We start from the raw sequence: 20,975 nt of genomic DNA on the forward strand, positions 1-20,975 counted from the left end.
TATACTATAAAACCAGCAATTATAGGTGCATGACATCATAGCCTCACTAAAGAACTCAAGTAATAATATTTCAACAATAAATGTTTGCATAAAGGATGACGATCATGGCAGGCATACCAGTTCAGCCAAACACTTGTTCAACTTGCCAAACCGGGGTGCCATCTGCTGATTCAACTGTGACAAAAGAACCTGTGCGTTCGGGTCTAGATACCTAGAAATATGAAATATTAATTCAGAAAAGGCAGTTCAAGTCTTTGCATCTATGTAGATGAGGAAAGAAATGAAACATACTCTTCCACGTCTTTTTTGTTGGAGACCAGATCCATCTTTGAAAGGATGTTGATATGAGGAAGTTCAAGCTGAATCATAGCAGAAAGAGAAGCCATGCAACCACTAATGTATTTTGTTACATCACTGACAAACTAGACCAAGAAAGACAGTAAAAGTCAGGCATGGGTTTGGTTCAGTATCTTCAATGCCAATAAAATTACTATTAGTGGTCCGAACCTGCGAATCAAGAAGGTACACAGCACAGACATTGAAATTCTTCCGTTTCAAATGTTCAACAAAGTTGCGCAGAACTGGAACATGAGTGAAGAGTTCAATCTGGCCTGTGAAAATGAGAGGCAGAAACTTGTTAACTGATGTTGTGTCATGTTGACTGTATAATTATCACAGTGCAAGAAAGATGTAAATTTGTAAAGTATACATTTGAATTGCTAAACACACTAGAGGTAACTCAAGATGGTATTTTGCACACACTTAGTACACGAGTATAATAGCTATAAAGAGATAGATGATTGCTTGTTATTGTCACTCGTGCAAGTGCTAAGAATAGTAAATGAGAAGAAACCGTGTAACTATTAGGAAATAATTACAGCACACAAAGATGAATTGAGAAAATACCAGGGCAATCAAACACAAGATAGTCATCATCCAAATAGTTCTCTAACTGTTCATCCAACCAATCATCCAAACTGTCTTCAAGGTGCCTGAGTCTTTGTTAAGGAAACTGACGGCATAAAATCCTAATAAAACAAATTCCATGCACACAAGGAATATCCAATATTCTTACAGGATACATTATCATAACTTAGGTAGTTTAATTCTTGAGCAATTCCACCCCAAAAAACTCATGGCAAAGAACATCCAATGATTGCATTACAAAAATTTGTAGTTCTTCTGTTTGAATGCTAAGCAAAGAAATGACTTCGAAACCAAATATGTACTAAACCTTGAGTCTCAAGATAGACACAGAATACGCTAAAATTACTTAAACAACAGGATACTCCATGCAGTAGATAAGGCCACCATTGGGCCCCATCCCAAACTCCTCCATAACATCATCCAGTGAAATCAGCTCCCTGATATCTGCAAAAATGCAACAGGATGGGGAAAAAAGGGGTAAGTAAGAGCAATCATTAAAGGGAAATAAGATGCACAAGAACTGTGCTTTTCACCAGAAACAAAAAACTTTACCCATATCTACGGGATAGTTGAAATGCTCTGCAGCTGGATCAAGATTGACTATATGAATTGTCCTGCCCACAGTCTGGCAATGGTCATACAAACTGGAGCAATAAGTTGACTGCACGGCATGAACAACCGATTAGAACAAGCCATTTCAGCTTCTGTATACCAACCGTAACAATCGCACAACACGTATGCATGCTTGCAAACTAAAATGCTAGATCATCTCTCCAATTACTAAAACAAACTAACCATCGAAGTTGAGCAGAGGGCATCGTCACGTCGCCTCATGTGAGCAACGGAACCCCGCCAGAGCAGACGTAAACCATATCATATCAAAACTAAACAGAGATTAAACGCAGCACCATCAGAGCTCTAATCGATCAGAGCGGCAAACTAATTGCCTAATTGGCACCGAAGCCCCAATCAGCGCCGGCGATTAACAAGGCATCTCGCACCACGGCAACCCCTCAGAGAACTAAGCGCGAAAAGGAAGCGGGCGGGGAGTCGGGACCCCTCACCTTGCCGCTCCCGGCGGGGCCGATGACGAGTTGCGCGTAGCCCATGGCGGCGCGAGTGCGGCGAAGCGGAGCAAGTAGGGTTGCAGGGGAGGGGGGTTTGGGGTAGGGTTTAGAGAACAGGAGGCGGAGGGTGTTGACTACGAGTGGAGAGTGGGGGCCGAGGGGGCGGTGGGCTAGAAGGCGGAGGAGATGGCGGCGGCGAGGTAGGCGGCGCACCAGACGGCGGCGGCGAGGAGCGCGCTGATTAGGGCGGACAGGGCCATCGATGGCCAGGAGTGCGTATGTCTCGGCGGCTCGCTCAACTGGCCTGGCTCGGGCGGCCGCTCTTTCTTTGCGGGCTTTTGGTTGGCTGGCCGAGTCGGTTGACGACTTCTCTGGTCGAGACGTGTCGGCCCAGCCTGCGCGTCTCGTTCCAGAAGAGAACCAGAGATATGGTGCGATGCACATGCTCCTCTTTTTTTCTCACAGAAAAACCACGTCAGTACGTCACCCCTCAAGTAGTCAAAGTCAAAGTGTTTTCAAGCTCAGGCCTTGTTTAGTTCCCAATTTGGGAGTGGCAAACTTGGCATTTTGCCATAAATGCGCAACTGTAGCGTTTCGTTTGTATTTGTAAATTATTGTCCAAATATTGATTAATTAGGCTCAAAAGATTCGTCTCGCAAAGTACAACAAAACTGTGCAATTAGTTTTTGATTTCGTATACATTTAGTACTCCATACATGTACCGCAAGTTTGATGTGACGGGGAATTTTCTTTTTGCATAGTGTCAAAGTTGGGAGTTTGGAGGGAAGTAAACATGGCCTCAAAGTCTCTTGTAAACAATTTTCTGGCGGGGCCACTCGCACTGACATCCATGAACCTTTTTTTTTTATAGACAGTAGCACAGAACTGAACGCGTATGAATTGTTCATCTTTTTGTATATCTTCGTGTATATTTACAGTTGCAAATAGCAACGGATAAACTAACACGCACCGTCAATGGTGCTAGACACCGGCCGGAAAATGTCCGTCCCAATTATTGGTTGGCCTAGCTACTACAGTTACATGAATAAACAATACCAAAACAAATGTACAGGGAACGGAGATATACGCATCAAAGGGTCATCAGAAGATCGAACGACGATTCAAGCGAGGCTGGAACTGTTGCCATCCCGCTACATCATATCCAGTCCAGCCAGGTTACTGCCGCTTCGGCGGCGGGCATGGCCGCGTGTGCTCGCTGAACGAGTGGCACGACGCCGCGGCTCCGTCCGTGCCGGTGCTGGCCCCCTCCATCGGGCCTGCTTCAGCCAGAAACCGGCGCGCCAGCCTCGAGCGCCGCGCCACCGGCGGCCTCGGCGCTCCGCTCCTCTGCCACGGCCCCGGCTTTCCCTGCGCAGGTGTGGCCTCCGGCGACGGTGCCGCGCCACCACCAGCGCCGCTGGTCCTCCCGACGACGTCGTCGCCAACCATCTCCACGGCGCCGCTGGTCGTAGTTGCTCGGGTCCCGGCGCCGTCACGGCGAACAACGGAGGGAACCCCCGCGGCTTCCTCCCACGTCTCCGTCGGAGAGGAGGATGACGGTGGTCTTCCGCAGCTGGCGACCTGGAAAAGGAGGCCGCAGGCGGCCAGGAGCAACAACGGCAACGTCGCCAACACGGGGCGCTCTGGCTTCATGTCGTGGTCGACGTGTGTGCCGGAGTGTGTGTTGTGTGCTCGCCTAGCTAGTGTCACGAACTCGAGTTCTTCGCTGAGCTCGATGTTGATGCACATGCCAACGATGGGCCTGCATGGGAGTGGCTTTATACTGGAAAGTGGCTCGGGAGAGCCGTGCGTCGCAGGCTAAGAGAGCAACGCCAGTGTAAGTTCCAAATAAAATGACACGGTGCTTCGTGCAGAATAAGATACGGCCGTGGAGTTCGAAAACAATGTCGGAAATGTTACAGATGAAAACCCGGTGAATCAATGGCCCATGTGCAGCAATTGCTGCCCAGACTTCCGTAACAACCTTAAGGTGTTTGGATACTTGTGCTAAACTTTAGCAGTGTCACATCGGATGTTAATTAGTAGACTAAATATGAGCTAATTATAAAACTAATTGCAGAACCATGTGCTAATTCGTGAGACGAATCTATTAAGCTTAATTAATCCATCATTAGCAAATAGTTACTGTAGCACCACATTGTCAAATTATGGACTAATTAGGCTTAATAGATTCGTCTCGTGAATTAGACTCCATCTGTGCAATTAGTTTTGTAATTAGCCTATGTTTAATACTCCTAATTAGCATCCAAATATTCGATGTGATAGGTGCTAAAATTTAGAAACTACTATCGGTTTCCTCCCTCCCTCCCTGCTCGTCACCTAATCATGGAGTACACGGTTTCAGGACCGGACAAAACTCAAAAGTGAAGGGCAGTCTCTGCTTCCTTGTAAGTGCAAGTACGGGCGGCAAGTCCGGTTGCCAACGGGAAAAGGCATGCCCATTGCCCCAGTGCGAGCGCCGCAGAGAGAGCACGGTGCTTTGCGATCAGTAGTACGTACTGGCCGGAAACGAACTGTGGCGAGCGAATTTGCCGAGGCATTTCAGCAGCGCACGCTTGGTTTGACTGAGGATATGTACTTCGTGGTGCGATGTCGGTGGTTTGGTGAAGTTTTCCTCAATCGGGAGATGCGCATCTTGACAAGTTGACATGACCTACGTACATTCCTACTTCTCCGAAACTTGGCCCGCCGCAGGGCATGTTACGAAAGCGATACTTCGGTGTCTCGTCTGGTGTTTGCGTATGATGTGACGGTTCAAACCAGCCAACCGCGTGGGCGCAACGCAAAGTGTGCGCCTCGCCACCAAAGTACTCTTAACAAACTTCGGTGTCTTCCTCATTTTTATTTGCAAGACGCACTTTGCAATTTTTTACCAACTTAACTATTAATTTTTTAGTTTGATAATGTGAACTTTATATATTTAGACAATGATTATAAGTTTATATCTATAAACAACACTATGATATAAGATAAATGAATGGTCAAAGTGTTATTTGGAAAACCGTACCAAGTCATACCATGCCTTATAAACATATATGGAGGCTTCGCGAGTACTAGCTGCTAATTAGGGGATGTTTGGATACTAGTTGCTAAACTTTAGCAATATCACATCGGATGTTCAGATGCTAATTAGGAGGACTAAACATGAGCTAATTACAAAACTAATTGCACGGATGGAGTCTAATTCGCAAGACGGATCTATTAAACCTAATTAATCCATCATTAGCAAATGGTTACTGTAGCACCACATTATCAAATCACGGACTAATTAGGCTTATTAGATTCATCTCACGAATTAGACTCCATTTGTGCAATTAGTTATGTAATTAACCTATATTTAATATTCCTAATTAGTATCCAAATATCCGATATGATGGGTGCTAAACTTTAGTACCCTAGAGCCAAACATGCCCTTAAAATATAGAGCTCGGTGCACTTACTTTATGTAGTGACAAATTAATTTGCAGGGACAAAACAAATTATTGTTAAAATGAGGGGGAGGAGGCAGGCGGCGAGGAGCTGCTTTTCGCTTTGCGTGATTGCATCGTGTGCGTGTGCGTGAGTGCTGAAATTTGAGCTGCCAAGTCAATCGAGCTGATCTGTTTTGAGGATGAAACCGACGGCACTGTGTGAGCAGGCTTTAAAGAACAATGAGACGCGCGGTTGCATCGGGGAAAGTTAAGGGAGCAATTCGATGGCAAGTTCGTCGTATTTACGACGTGGAAATGTGCTCGAACTGAAGAACTAACACAAGATCCAGACGGTGCCTTCAGACGGAAGAAGTCGACGCGTGGTGACTGGCTCAAAAGACTGGCGGATACCGCCAATGGAAAGGCCGAGCTTGCACAAGCTTTAGCCCAGTCATGGATGGCTGGCGACCCATCGCCCATGCAATGCCAAAATTCTTTTTTGAAACTTAGATGCAATGCCAAATTGTTAATGATTTCTGTGTTGAAACTTTCAGACATCTCCCGACAAGATGGCTCTAGTCACCCTTAGAAAATCAGCCATGCTGCCGACCGTCTCTGTAGGATATACACTTGCTGGTAATTTCACGCGTGCCTTTTGTCGGCGGTTAATGTACGGACGGAAGCGTGCCGTACATCACATGGCAGAGCTCTCTCAAAGTGCAGAGTGCTGCTTGGAACAGTGAAATTTCGTGTTGGCCGACCAGAATTGAAGCGTGAATTTCATCGGCACGAGTGACTCTGCAGTGAGACGATATGTTTGACTGTAACCGTATACGCGTTTCACAGTGTCTGTATCCCCGTCGGTTGTGATCCGCGAACTCCGCAGAAAGATGCGCACATGCTCCTGCCGCGACACCAAATTACCACGAAGCACAAGGGTTTGTTTGACTGCCGTAATAATGAATCATCGTTAGCCCTGATCCTGAGATGGCATTACCGAAAGCGATCTCCATCTGCGCGTGGGCTCCGTCAAGCGGTTGAGACTTGCTTTCACACGTGCGGCTCCGCGTGACGGTACGAGTTGACTTGTGCCGTCTTTGACGACAGTGACAGCAGTTCGAGCCTGCACGAACATGCATGGCCCAGCTGTCGCCAGTTCGGACTTCGGAGACGTCGCGATCAGGGATGAGATCAGATCATCATCAGAGCGTCGCCTTTCTGATGTGAAACGCTTTTTTAGCACCGTACCATTCAGGTTGCATGCAAAACTTTCCATTCATTATTATGAACTGTACTGTATAAAATTTCTCCATCTTCTGCATATACAGAATTAAACAGATAAAAAAATTGTAGACCAACACGGATGGAACAGGTGGCAGGCGATCGATGTTTCCGATGCTTCCACGTGGCACGTCCATCCCGGCCGGCGAATCAGCTGCCCAACTACTGATGCGGGGGACAGCCGACGTGCACGTCGCTGGAGTGGCACGAGGACCTAGCCGCCGAGTCCACCGCGCCCTCACCCGGCGGCGCCGGCGCCCCTGCCAGGACCCGCCTCGCCAAATCCGCGGAGCGCAGCGGCGGCGGCGGCGACCTCGACGACGACGCGGTCAAGTGCCTGGACTTGACAGCGCCACCTTGGTCCTCGCCGTCATGGGCGCGGACCGCCCTCCTCTCGGCGCCCTCCACTGGCGGCGCCCCTGCCACGGCCCGTCGCGCCAACTTGAGACGCAGCGGCGGCGGCGCCGACCTCAACTTGGCAGCGCCACCTTGATCCTCTCGGCGCGCGGAAGTCGTCGCCGACGGCGCCGCGCCGCCGCCATCGGCGCGTACTGCCCTCCCCTCGGCGCCCTCCATGTCCACGCCGGCCAGTCGGGTCCCGGCCTCCTCGGCGACGCGCAGGTGCTGGTGCAGCTCCTCGTCGACGTGCTGGTGCAGCTCCTCGTCGACGTGCTGGTGCTGGTGCTGGTGCCGGTGCCGCTCCTCGTCGCGCAGGACAGGGTGATGAGGAACAGCGGGTTCCCAGGGCTCCTCCGGAGGAGACGCCCTGGAGCCGTCGGCCGCCTGGAAGAGGACGAAGCAGATGGCAAGGAGCAGCGGGAGCGCAGCGAGCACTGCGGGGCGCTTCATCACCATCGTGAGTGCGGCAGTGCGCGCGTGTGTGGGCGCGTGCGGTGCGGCGTGCGAATGAACTCGCGATCGAGGTGACTGAGCTTGCAATGCGGACGATGGCCGATAAATAGCGAAAGAGACGTGCGTCGCAAGTCAATCGAGCTGTAAGAGAAGAAAAAAAACTGACACGTCCAGCCAGGACATGGTAAGTAGATGGAGCCTTCGTCTCGAAGGAGCTAGCCACGACAAGGTGACTGCACTCATGGCCGTAAAACTTGACGAGTCTATACTAGCTACCATGTATCGAAACCTGGGCCATGTTTAGTTCACTCCAAAATCCCAACTTTAACACTATGCAAAAAGAAGATTCCCCATCACATCAAACTTACGGTACATGCATGGAGTACTGAATGTAGACGAAATCAAAAACTAATTGCACAGTTTTGTTGTACTTTGTGAGACGAATCTTTTGAGCCTAATTAGTCAATATTTGGACAATAATTCACAAATACAAACGAAACACTACAATGTTGCTACAGTAATTTTGGCACCCCAAAGTCGGACCCTGGTGCAACCTCCTTTTCTTGCCAGGCGCGAGACACCAGACGCAGACAGATCCATGGGAAGTCGTCGCTAGGAACGAGGACGCAACGCACGATTCTAGGAAAATCCTTTTGGTGTTCCGTGCGTACCTAGCAGATTTTCAGCTACAGTCGGTGGTCGATGCACGCCGATCGATGCGCCAGTCGCGCAACGTGTTGCCGAATGCTGGCTCTGGCTGTGACCTGTGAGCACTATGCCCGCTGCATTGGAGTGATAAGTTTGGTTGGGAATTGGGATCATGTGAGATCAACTCATCAACACATCGGTGTGCTTCGAACTGGTCAAGCATGCATCGCATGGACTTGCGCAAAAGTACAGAATCTACTTGCATTGTGCTCTTCCGTGCGGCAGCTACTCGGGTTTGACCTGGCATTGTGCTTGCATGCCGTGACTTTTGGTGCGTGCATGTTTGACGGTGCGACTCGTGGCATGTGATGCCTTTGCCTTGCCAGCATCGGCTAGCCCGCCAGCGTGCAAACAAAAAGTTGGTTGGATGCTAGTCAACGGCGTGTCTCAGCTCCCAATTCACATTTCTAATGATTTCGTCAGCTTGCTTATACAGTTTTCTGATGTGATAGTGCCGGCCAATGGATGATTAGTAGTAAGTCCTAAAAGGCATATAATTGCACAGCCAGTAGTAACGGTGTACAATCAGCTTTGAAGATCAGCAATGAACGAATGAAACTGGACAAGGGAAAAAGGGAATGAAACAGACTGCAGGTGTTTCACACGCATGCATTGCATCCACGTCCACCCCGAGGAGAATAATCAATGCTCGGACGGCGGGGTGCAGCCGTTGTGCACGTCGCTGGAGTGGCAAGACGCCCTGGCAGCCGAGTCCGCGCCCTCCACCACCCCTGCCACTGCCAGGAACCGCCGCGCCAACTTGGAACGCCGCAGCACCGGCGGCCCGGCCAGCAGCGTGCTACCGTGCCTCGACCCGACGACGCCCTGGTCCTTGTCGCGCGGGGATGATGCCGTTGCCATCGACGACGACGGTGCCGCGCCATCACCGTCGGCACGGGCACTACTCTGGCCATCGTCGTCCTCAGCGATCGCCACGGGTCGGGCCCCGGTCTCGGCGGCGTCGTCGTCGGGGTGGTAAGGCGGCTCGTCACGGTGATGAGCAGCGGGAACCAGCGGTTGTTGGTGCTCCGTGGGTCGCAATAATGCCCGCGCTGAGCAGTCGCGGACTTGGAAGAGGAGGAAGGGGACGAGGATCAGCGGCAGCATTGTTGCGAAAACGGGGCGTGCCATCTTCTTCTTCTTCTTGTGCAAAGTGCGTGGCTGCGTTTGCGCGCGCGTGTGTGGAGTGTAGTCTCGGTCGCCAATTCGAGCTGGGCTAGCTAGCTCCTAGTACGAATGATCACAACGGGCTCTGCATGGGCCAGCATTTTATAGCAGGGAGGATCGAGCCGGCAGGGCTGCATGCATGCAACGCGAAGGAAAGTTCGAAGTAACTTTACTCGTATGACTCTACGAGTACAGTGCAAACGAACTGAAGTCCACTGGGACACGCGCAGCTCGTGGGCGGTGCCTTGGTACGGAAAGAAGTCGATGTGGTACGGTACTTGTGGTAGGCAGTAGCCGAAAGTTTAGACCCGGATATACAAATATACAGAACACAAAAACCTGGTGATTGCCCACCCATCCCATGCGGTTTCGATCCAGACTTGCCCGTGCGCGCTCATCGCGATCGGCCGACGCGGCGACGACTGACACTACTTCAGGTTCAGGATCAGACCGGCACGAGGCAGACACTGGACAGTCTCCAACTCCCCTGTGTCGTCTGTCTACCATACATGTCGATAAGGCACTTGGCGCCCGCCGCCCGGCGTCACGTATTTGCCAATGCAAAAGTCGCCAAAAACGCGCGTGGCACAGCGTGATCCGTGTGCTTCATGAGGCATGGCCGCATGAGCGATGAGTTTTATTCAGAACAGATCGAAAACAAACCGGAGGCCCTCTGAACAGCAAAAGGAACGGGTGTACAGAGGTTCGTCTGTAGCGGCCGCTTTTAGATACGCGTGCTTGGGGTGTTGGCGTATTGCCGTATTGGTCGGTTGGTAAGGTTTTCTCCTCACGGGAACTCCATGAAAAACGCGCTTGAGACGTGGTGATTTATCTAGCACGAGGCGAAGCGACCAAACTAAACGATGCAAATGCTTTATCTTCAGAGAAGATCCGGATCATGGCCTGAACCACCACCAGGCCTGTTTGGTTGGCTGCTCCAAAAGAAGCGACACTTCACTCTCTTTTTTCAGACCAAAAGGCGACATTTCAGGCTGCCATCTCGGAGCTGCGCACGTGGGGGAATCCTGCTTCAAAATGGCCAATAACGGCCGCAAAAGTACATCATCAATACATGTGCCGCCCTCGACCACCAAAGTAGAGCAACAAGGCAAGACTTTGGAGCTAGGAGCTAGCGGTGCTACATGTGTTACGTTTAGCTTTCACCTTATGGAAAACTGGAAATCAAAATCAAACTATATCAAAGAGCTCAAAGCATCATGACGATATCACTTCGTCTATGATTAGAAAAGATCCACACCCTGCAGCAAGCTCTACAGCTTGTACAACTGAACAATGCGACTCCCGATGACAGGCCAGAGCATGAGATGCTCTCTGACACCCTTCAGTCTTCAACTATCCAAAGTAAGCCTTTCTCTGCAAACATTTTACATTTGGAACAACTATGCCACACCATAAGCCAAGACAGTTCCTCCGGCTTGTGCACCGTCAAAGGCTGCAACACTCGGAACTCCTGCATCGGTAATTCGGCATAACATCCGCGGCAGCCTGTGCAACTTGTAATGCATATGCAACTGAAGACCAACAGCTGCCCAAGAGCTGCTGCGGTTTGGAACAGACTCTGCCCAGGCGAGGATCTATCCGCTGTCCAGATTGAGATAGTGTTAAGCTTGCCGTAGTTCATCTTTGAAAGAAAAGAAGATCAAATACTTTACGATAGTGTTTTTGAGAACGCAAACGATACTGTTACCGGTGATCAGTAAACACTGCAAACACAAACGATTATTGTTCACTTTGTTTGGGCCCACTCAGTCAATGGAATCGGAAAGAAAAGGTCTGCTATAGTTGACTTCATGATCCCTGTTGTCAATGGAATCAGATGTATCATCAATTCATCATCCCTGTTGTCCAGTAATGGCTCTTAGAAAATAAATTTAAGTTTATCCCATCTCCTTCGATCTAAACTGCTATAGTCTTATTTTTTATAACCTCAAACTCTAAAGTTGTGTAGTCATTCGATTCTCATTATTCATTTGTGTGTCCTAGGCTATATGTGCCTACCTGCATAATTCATTTTGAAGCCAACTTAGTTAATTTACCTTTTAAATTTGTCAATAGTTAACTGCTTTTATATATAAGTTCTATTTACCTCTTCCATCTGCATTGTGTCACCTATCTGTCATTATCTTTGCACATCATGGTTTGTTGTTTCAATTAATTTGGTTGCATCTCATGGGATTTATGTTAGGAACCTAAGATTTTTTTTACTGACCATAGAAAATACATGTAGTCTTTACGTTTGTTCCTTTTCCTTTGCATCTTCCGGGTTTCAAAACGTCAAAGGCTAATTTGGAATTTGACTAACCATAGAAAATATTTGTAACATTTTACATTTGTTCTTATCATTTGTATCTTTCGGGTTTCAAAACGTCGAAGTCTCATTTCCTTTCTATTCTGTTAACTTTAATTATGGATTTGCATATGTTAATCATCTGTTATCTGTACATCTTCACTAGAGGCGCTATTATTTTTTGCAAATTACATATATTAATTAGCTAACCATGAGACTTTGCCTCTAATGAGTTTAGGTCAGTGGCATAAAGAATTTGTTCTTTTGACGGATGATATTTGTTGTTTTTACTGACAATTGAAGGCATTTGTTATTTTTATAGTATATTTACTTCTATTGTAAACGTGTTCCTTTTCAGAGAACTGTACCTATCTTGGCAATGAAGAATGCCCTTAAGAATATCTTGTTCTAGCTTGGTCGCCTTCTGATGAAACCAATCGATTCATGTTTACTGTCCAATATTATTTTGCATTATTGTTCCTGAGTTATTGCTTCTACTGTTAGTTTTTTCAAATAGACAGTGTAAATCTTGTTAAATTATACAATTTTAAATAAAATATTAAATTATTATTGCTTTCTCACTGAAGGATAATAACTCTGTATAAAACTTCTACATACCTATTAGTACGGATAACTCTGTTTAATTGTTTATTCTGCTCGCTCAAGTATTTATAGTACAAGCTAATTTTATTTACTCTTGACCATTTCCTATAAATTGTATTATATTGTCATGTAAATGAGATTGATTTTTTTAATTTTAGAATTTTGAAGGTTGTGTTTGCATATGAGGGGTTACTCACTTAGGAAATAAATTTGTTATCTGACTAACTATAGAAAAAATTATTCAATTGTTTTTATTTATTTTGGCCTAATTTCATTCTTTTGAAGTTGTGTTTGCATCTGAGGGTTTACATCATTAGAAAATAAATATGTTATCCGACTGACTATAGAAAAATTTGTTCAGCTATTGGTATGTTGGCCTGCTTTTATTCTATTGAAGGTTGTGTTTGCATCTGTGGGTTTACTCACTTAGGAAATAAATTTGTTACCCGCTGACTAAAAAAAATTTGTTCAGTTGTTGGTATTTTGTCCTATTTTCATTCTTTTTAATCAGGTATGTATCAACAAGAATATATACTGAGTCTAATTTAGTGTGCTCTAGCATTTACATCATAAGTTGCTTCAGTCACTGTCATTTATTTAAGTATGAAATGTAAATGAGATAAAGTTTTGATTTTGAAATCTAACGGTTGTATTTGCATTTGAGGGGTTCCTCACAGTTACAAAATTATTTTGTTATCTGATTGATTATAGAAAAAAAATTGGTATGCTGTTTAATTTGTGGTTTGCTTGTTTTATCTGCATCAAGAAGGCTTTTGTTAGAGATGATGTTCTGATAACCAGGGACAATATGACATATTTTGGTATCCAAGAAGGTGACAAGGACTGTCTGGTTGTAGCTTGATCTGCTAGTGCTGAAAATAATATTTGGTTCATGACCACTGTTCATGCTTTGGAGAGGACGGCTGGTTCTGCTAATGTTGCTTTGTTTAGGATTGCTGTAGACCTGTGCGGAAGTTTGGATTCATCCTTTGTCCTGATAATGAGACGGCACAGATTTCGGGGACACCATGTTACATTTAGTGTGGAGAAGATCTTATTTGATCTTGTGAGCAGTGTGCAGGCAATATCTTTTGGTGATGATCTCTGCCAGCACCCAAGGGTTTCAAAAATGGATCTGATTTTCTGTTGTTTCGTTCAGATGCAGCATTCAGATGTCCTTTTCTTTATGAATAATGTTAATATATGGATGTCTCTAATTATATTACAATTATTTATGAACAACTCTATATATTGCAATATAAATGATGGTGTTATGATCATAAGCTCCTTGTTCTTCAGATAACATTGTTGCTGTAAGGTCTCTTGAAGTTAACTTTATTATTTTGATCGTGTTTAATATGCAGCCATGGCACTGAATTTCATGTACTCATTGTTATGCCTTTTCGTGCCCTCATTATTTAGCACCGTTTAATTCTAACCTAGTGGTTAGACATTCGAGTGACAGACCAACATGTAGCACTCGATTTTTCTCCCCTTCCAAATCGAGTGTTTTATGCAATCAAATTACTCGAGTGATGGTGGCCACAATGATGCCTGAGTGACAGGTACAATAGTGCTCTTTATATCAAAATTACAAAGTGGTTGCTTACTACTCTCTCCCTCCAAAAAAGAAGGTAACTCTCGCTTCCCGGTAAGTCAACTAATTTTAAATTTAACTAAATTTATATAAAATAAATATTAATAGATTAATCATGTAATATACTAAATCTATTTGGAGACGTGAATGTTAGTATTTTTTTATAAATTTAGTCAAATTTGGAATTATTTGACGAGAAGCGATAGTTAGTTTTTTTTTTGGGACGGATGGAGTAGATTATTACGGGTGCGCTAACAAGGAAGAGCATTTCTTTGCAGTTTTCAGAGAGCGCAAACACCGAAGCCATTTATGCAGCTCAGGCTTCTTGCAAGAATTGTACAGATCCCAGAAAGCAGAGCCGTCCCATCAACGCCCAGCAACCTGCACGCGCGTTGTCGTCCTCACCCGCGCCGGCGACTCGAGCGCCAGCGGCCGGCCGCCATCCTCCCTCCGCCGCGAGCGAGCAGCACCACCAGCATCGCCTGGTGGAACCTCCCCACCGCGCCTGCCGGGAAGCACGCGCGCACGCCTCGGCCCAGGAACGGAAGCGCCTCGCCGTCGCCGGGCTGCTTGGCTTCTTCTTCGCCTCCCACGTCAGGCCGGGCAGGAAGCGCCGGCCCCGGCGACCCTGCGCCTGCCGCGGAGCAGCCGGCCGGCCCGTGCAGAAGACGAGACGAAGAGACGATGAGGGCGGCGAGCAGCAGCGCCTTGCAGCCGGAGAGCTCCATTGTTCGATCACTCGGAGCTAGGAAAAGAATCTGAACTCTGCTGCGAGAGCTGCCCGGATCACATTCCCAGTCTCAGATGTTCTGAAGGACACGAGCGCTGTGCTGCTATTTATGGTTGCCGGCTCGCCGCCCAGGCCGCACTCTCACACGCATGCGATCGCTGCAGGGAAGTGCGCTGGAAATTTGGGGTGCAACTTCGATTGGAGTTTTATCTCTTCCATTTGGAACAGAGCGAGCACACTCGCATGCTGAGACATTCGTCATGACTTACGTTTACGTGCGTACGACCACAACTAGCAGTAGGAACTTCCAAGAAATCCTAAATAGTCCCATAAGTCAACAACACACGTCTGGCTGTACTTCCACTCCATTTCCTACTTCAGTTCATGAGCCGGAGCAACCTCAGCATCAGTACATGCTGCCCTTGTCAAATTTTTTTTTACTTGGTATATTCATTCATGCCTGACGCAGGTCCTGGACGGTGCGCGTTTCTATTTCAAGCAGGGTGCCAGAAAATGCCTGGAAGTAGGTAGCAATGGTACCTGTCATCGTGTCACAGATTTGTGCATCGCAATCAACAAGTTGCAGGAGAGAGACAAATGCCTTTCAGCACACCTAGGTACTACAATAAATCATGTGCCCTTCTTTGCAACTAAATTTTGAAAGAAACCATATGGGATCAACTAATAGTACAAAAGATAGCGATACTCTGTCAAGTTATCACCGATATCATCGCCAAAAGATACTTTATAATCACTGGTCGGACGATGGAAACTTTATGTACTGGATGGATTCACATCTGATTCCACTCTAACACCATCTGATCTCTGAGACCGCTGCAAAATTATAGACGCATGCATCAGTGGCAATCGACAGGCAAGAGAGTTACTAGAGTAATAGACTGCTTTCCATTTCAACAAGCAAAACAAAAGGTGAAAGCAAAGATTAGGGAGTTAGGGACAGTTAAGTTGGAAAAAGCCAATAATGCTAGTACACCAGCCTGCTGAGAAATAAATGTTTGAGAATTTTTCTCATATAATTCAACTAGAAATAGTTCCCGATTTTAGAACATATACTCAATCAAGAGTTACTTTGATTAGGGGCTATGTATGTTGTAGGCAATGGCTTGAAAATTACTAGTCTATTACCGCCGTTCTTAAATTTAGGACATTTAGGACAAGCAAATTAGTTCAAACGTTAACTATTCTGCTAGTCCTAAAAATCATATATTTAAGAATGGAGGGAGTAGTTTTCATCACGGTGGCTGCATGTTTTAAGGGTAAGATTCTACAAGCTCTTTTAACAATTGGCATCAGTAAAAGATAACTGTTGGTAAAGCTCTAGAGAGGGGGTAGAATTAATCTTCTTTTTCGATGGAATTTTGGTCCCAAGAACTTCAAGAATGGAAGGAAATTATAAATTTACTAGAGTTGGTTCAGTTGAATAAAGAATAAGATATTACTGGATGGGCTTTGGAGGAAACAGGAATTTTCACTACATCTTCCATGCATAAATGTGTAACTTTCCCAGGGTGTTAGAGAGATATGGCATTCCAAAATTCAAACTACCTCTTGACAATTAAAATTTTCCTGTGGCAATTACATAATACAGGATCCAATCTGCTGAGCAATTGCGGAAGAAAACTGGCCTAGAACTGGACATTGCAAATTCTGTAATACTGGGGAAACTGCTGACCATATATGTTTCCCTGCCCATTAGCTAATTTTTCTTTTGGTGCTTAGAAATATTCTAAACTGGGGTTATATTCCTTCAAATTTAAAGCACTTTTCTTTGAAAAAAAAACTAAAGCAATTTTCTCATTTAGCTTTAGAGAATAAGGATCACAATACCAAGATATTGTGTGTGTTTTATTAGGTACCACATGATGGATGCTTTGGCTAACTCGTAATGATTTTATTTTCAAGAAACAAATTGTGTCTTCCCTGCAGGCACTGGTATTCAGAATCTACTGTTCATGTATGACAGGAAGGATTGAAGACCAGTTGAAGGCAAGCTATCACCATTGACAAATGGAGTCCTTGTCTGTTGGGATTGGATGATTTTCTAATAGGACATAGTCAAACAGTTCTGGTTCAGTAGGGATGTTAGCTTTTGCTTCTGTTAAACTCACACTGTTTTGCAGACAAACGGTTGTTTATCCAGACTAGTCTTGCTGGTGGGTCAGAGTCAGTTTGGGTAGAGCTCATTCGGATATTACGATCTAATGTTGCATTGTAAACTGGGAGACCCAGCCAGCTCTGTTATACTTTCTATAAAAAAAAAGAAGGGCAATCCTTTGGTCTTCTAAATCAGATAAGTAAGAATATATAGTTCAGCTGCCAATTTGGTCCAAACATTGCATAGGGAACTATTCTAAGTTAAGAATGCATGCTTTGCTTCCCTTTGCTTAATTCCTTGTAACTCTAATCTCAGTACACATGTGTCCTTAGGCTTACTCATTGCTAGGAACTGTAGGTCAGTAGTAATCAAGACACCTCATTACCCATATGGTTACCAAACGAATATTCAATCTGGAATTCTTACAAGGTGTTTGGGTAGTAGACTTGGTGGTGGAGGTGGCAGTTCTTCACTCTTGGTGTCAGATGCCAAATGCTTCTGCGGAGCTTGATGGCTATCAATCAAGAAAATCAGTTAGCAAGCATACTAATACAAGCAGAACTACTACCTCAGAACATGCATAATATCAAAGAAAACCATAAAAATAAATTATTACATCCAAAGCATGTAGATCATGAATGCCAATTTTGAGCAGGTGATCACATTGGTAGTAAATTATATCCCTTCAAATTGCTTTTCAACCAGCATCAAATCAGAGGAACTGCATTATAGCATGTGACTTAATCTAACCTTCATGATTGCTCACTAAGATGCTAAAAGCACAGCTGAATGAGGCTATGGGACAAATTCATAACATTGTGTAGATTTATGGATAATTCAACTTGATGTATCCAGTCTTGAGAGAACCAAGTGATTTTTTGAAGCAGGGAGCACCAACGTCAACAATATCATTTTACTATTTCATCCAGCATAAAACTGTATTTAAGAACATGAAGTGTATATGGGAGATTTGTCACTTAAACAAACAAAGCACTGCTCTTGCAAAAAATGTTCTCCTTGCATATCTGTCTCTCAAGTAAGGCAATGTCCAACAACTTAAAAGACTATCTACCTACTTGATCATATGGATCTTAAGGAACATACAAAGGTTTGTGGTGGTTGATACAATGTACAAGCAACACATTACCTATTTGTGAATAAGAACAATAAATACAAATGGTGGTTAGGAATTTTAATGCATAAGTCAAATGACTTACTTTGCTGCCTCTAAAATATTCTCCAAATATGTGGCATCTTTCGTTTTGGGATACCTATCTGCAGCCTGAATGGGAAAAACCATACTTAGAATCCGAGAAAATTAATAGAAAAGTAGATGCATGCAGAATACAGGTGCAAGCTTAAATCATAGTATGCTATATCAAGGCTTGCAATAGAATTAAACTACTGGGTGTAACAAAAAATAGTTAACTTTTCACACTTTTATGTCCAGCAGGATTAGAACAGAGAAGGTTACCAAAATATGTTAATGGCATCAAGCGTCTAGCAAGAAAACTATCAAAGGACAATGTAAATACTAAGCTTTAGGCCACTAACTTTTGAAGGATAATCACAGTTCTCCTCAGAGAAAAACTGGAAGAGCTCAAGGGTGCCTTCTAGCCCATATTCCTGCCAAAAAAACTTGTCTGTCAGCAAAGCTGGACACACTCAGTCCAGTCAAATGACTCTATGATCATCAGGTAGGTGCTCTGTCACATACTCTGTTGAATCCTCCATTTACAGCAATATTTGCTATCGGTGACCCATATTTGTCGTGAAACAGTGGTCTGAAGTCTTCTAGTTTAGTAGAACTTGAAGGATGGCAGGCTGGTGAAACAATAGTGAGTGGCTCCTCTGACTGGGATAATGCTTTGATCTTAGCCTAGACATATTCAAGAAAGCAAAAACAGTGCAAACCTGTCAGGCAATTGAAGTCCACACCAAGTAGCAGCACAAACACAATTTACCCAAAACAGTCCAGTCCCAGTTACAGGATATGCTACCGATGTATCTAGATTTCCAGTAAAGTACGTTGGATTTATTAAGGACATGTACAACAATGTTGTAACTAGAGTCCGAACAAGTGATGGCGACACAGATAACTTTCCGATTAGAATAGGACTGCATCAAGGGTCTGTTTTGAGCCCTTATCTATTTGCCTTGGTGATGGATGAGGTAACAAGGGACATCCAAGGGGATATCCCTTGGTGTATGCTCTTCGCGGATGATGTAGTGCTAGTTGATGAAAGTCGAGCAGGAGTAAATAGGAAACTGGAGTTGTGGTGGGAGACCCTAGAGTCAAAAGGTTTTAGACTCAGCAAAACTAAAATTGAATATATGAGATGTGACTTTGGCACTACTACACATGAGGAGGGAGATGTCAGTTTGGAAGGCCAAGTAGTGCCCAAGAAGGATACATTTCGATATTTGGGATCAATGCTACAACGAGATGGGAATATTGATGAGGATGTTAGTCATAGAATCAAAGCAGAGTGGATGAAGTGGCACCAAGCATCAGGAATTCTATATGACAAGAGGGTACCATTGAAGCTAAAAGGCAAGTTTTATAGGACGGCGATTAGACCTGCAATGCTGTATGGTGCAGAATGTTGGCCTACAAAAAGACAACATGTCCAGCAGATAGGTGTTGCGGAAATGCGTATGTTGCGTTGGATTTGTGGTCATACGAGAAGGGATCGAATCCGGAATGAGGATATACGTGATAGGTTAGAGGTAGCACCAATTGAAGAAAAGCTTATCCAACACCGGCTGAGATGGTTTGGACATGTCCAACGACGTCCTCCGGAGGCACCGATGGGTAGTGGAACCCTGACAGTAATATGAAGAGAGGCAGAGGAAGACCAAAATTGACATGGGAAGAGGCAATAAAAGGAGATTTGAAGGGATGGAATATACCCAAAGATTTAGCCCTGGATAGGAGTGCTTAGAAAATAACTATTCATGTGCCCAAACCCTGATTTGTGGCTCTTGTTAGGTTTCAACTCTAGCCTGCCCTAACTTGCTTGGGTATGAAAAGGCTATGTTGTTGTTGTTGTTGTTGTTGTATCTAGACTTCCAATACATGAACGACAGAAAGGAACAACGCTAGGATTCTAAATGACACAAGATAGGATCTCAAAATCCAAATGGGATATTACATGCTACGAATGATAGACCTATTTTTTGTAGTTCTCAGTGGGTTATCCAGCCAACTCGTGGATGTACAGATGTGCAGCAAAATTCAAGTTACATCAAGTCCACAACTCACAGCTCCGGCATAGCGCGTACTAGCTGAACATTGGCACTTCTGAATTTAGCATTTCGAAGTGTTGTTCTGATCAAGGTAAACTAGGCAGCGGAATTTACAGTCTCGGATATATACAAACGCTACGGAATCATATTCGGCATAAACAGCTGAAGCAACCAGTAGCTGTCTTACCTTGGCAGCTTTGATTCGCGTGGAAATGCCCGACAGCTTCTCGCGCTCCTCAGCGGTCTGAGAAGGGCACAATCAAATGTTAGGGAAATTGAGAATTTCAGCGCACGGGGAGAGTAAAGGGGGGATCATGGGTTCGAGCGACAAGCCGAGATGGGGAAGGGAGAGCATGGTGGCACCTACTCGCTTGGTGACGGCATCGAAGATCTGGTCGGCAGCGGCCTGCAGGTCGAGGAGGGTGCGGCCGAGGTCGCCATAGCCGGCGGCGTGGGCCGTACGACGTCTGTCCCCGTCCTCCGACACCCGCAGCATCTCCTCCCTCTTCCTCTCTCCTCTCCGCCGGCGAGGGAGCTATCCCAGTCCCAGAAAATGGGCCAAAGTTTTCTTCCGCAAAACGGACCGAAATCTGTTAGCAGGAAGTGACACGGCCCAGCTTTATGGGCTGATAAGCGAGCCGCGTGCAGTGTTGTTGCCTCGAGCTCTCGACGATGATGATGATTGATGGTCGGATAAAGTCCTATTTACCTCTCCCAAGACTCCTCGTGTTTTGGAAACCAGACACAAGGCCCCCTCAACCCGATCCCATGCTTGTTTTGTCCTACGTGGAGCCACATCATCTATCATATGTGTGGTAACCTGCTCGACATACCCACATGTCAGCCTCTGTAATTGGCATCTTCCTCCCTCTTTCAATCGCAGTGTAGCGACCGACCCCTAACCTTTCCCAGTTAGGTTTGATCTCCGCCCTTAACCTC

The 20,975-nt window shown here is 45.5% G+C and overlaps 2 protein-coding genes across 3 annotated transcripts in view; both read right to left on the reverse strand.

Moving 5' to 3' along the window:
* The window catches only part of LOC101784963 (GPN-loop GTPase 3), a 4,407-nt gene extending 2,093 nt beyond the window's left edge, over positions 1-2,314 (reverse strand). The window contains exons 1-8 of one of the 2 annotated variants that reach the window (XM_022823585.1): positions 1,992-2,314; positions 1,723-1,811; positions 1,480-1,588; positions 1,290-1,371; positions 907-992; positions 508-611; positions 292-422; positions 118-211 (exon numbers count right to left, since the gene is read on the reverse strand). In XM_022823585.1, the coding sequence (XP_022679320.1) occupies positions 118-211; positions 292-422; positions 508-611; positions 907-992; positions 1,290-1,371; positions 1,480-1,588; positions 1,723-1,761 (645 nt within the window). In that variant the 5' untranslated portion in view covers positions 1,762-1,811; positions 1,992-2,314. The remainder of the gene's footprint in view (positions 1-117; positions 212-291; positions 423-507; positions 612-906; positions 993-1,289; positions 1,372-1,479; positions 1,589-1,722; positions 1,812-1,991) is intronic. The other variant, XM_004981926.4, reaches the window with a different exon arrangement.
* Positions 2,315-15,093: 12,779 nt separating this feature from the next.
* Positions 15,094-20,629, reverse strand: LOC101785361. Its single transcript, XM_004981927.2, has 7 exons — positions 20,404-20,629; positions 20,224-20,280; positions 18,505-18,666; positions 18,342-18,413; positions 18,005-18,069; positions 17,214-17,301; positions 15,094-15,505 (listed from the first exon to the last, which is right to left on the reverse strand). Exons 1-7 carry the CDS (start codon positions 20,530-20,532, stop codon positions 15,446-15,448), a joined length of 633 nt encoding a protein of 210 aa, XP_004981984.1. The 5' UTR covers positions 20,533-20,629; the 3' UTR covers positions 15,094-15,445.
* Between the last annotated feature and the right edge of the window lie 346 nt (positions 20,630-20,975).

The sequence above is a fragment of the Setaria italica genome, chromosome IX, assembly GCF_000263155.2.
Source record: "Setaria italica strain Yugu1 chromosome IX, Setaria_italica_v2.0, whole genome shotgun sequence".
NCBI classification, from domain to species: Eukaryota; Viridiplantae; Streptophyta; class Magnoliopsida; order Poales; family Poaceae; genus Setaria; species Setaria italica.

Excerpts from the sequence above, each read along its gene's own strand:
- LOC101785361 (XM_004981927.2), bottom strand. The coding sequence starts at position 20,532 with ATGCTGCGGGTGTCGGAGGACGGGGACAGACGTCGTACGGCCCACGCC. Across the intron at positions 18,070-18,341 it reads ACTGTGATTATCCTTCAAAA|GCTGCAGATAGGTATCCCAA; the intron begins GTTAGTGGCCTA and ends TTTCCCATTCAG. Across the intron at positions 17,302-18,004 it reads AATATTTTAGAGGCAGCAAA|CCATCAAGCTCCGCAGAAGC; the intron begins GTAAGTCATTTG and ends CTTGATTGATAG.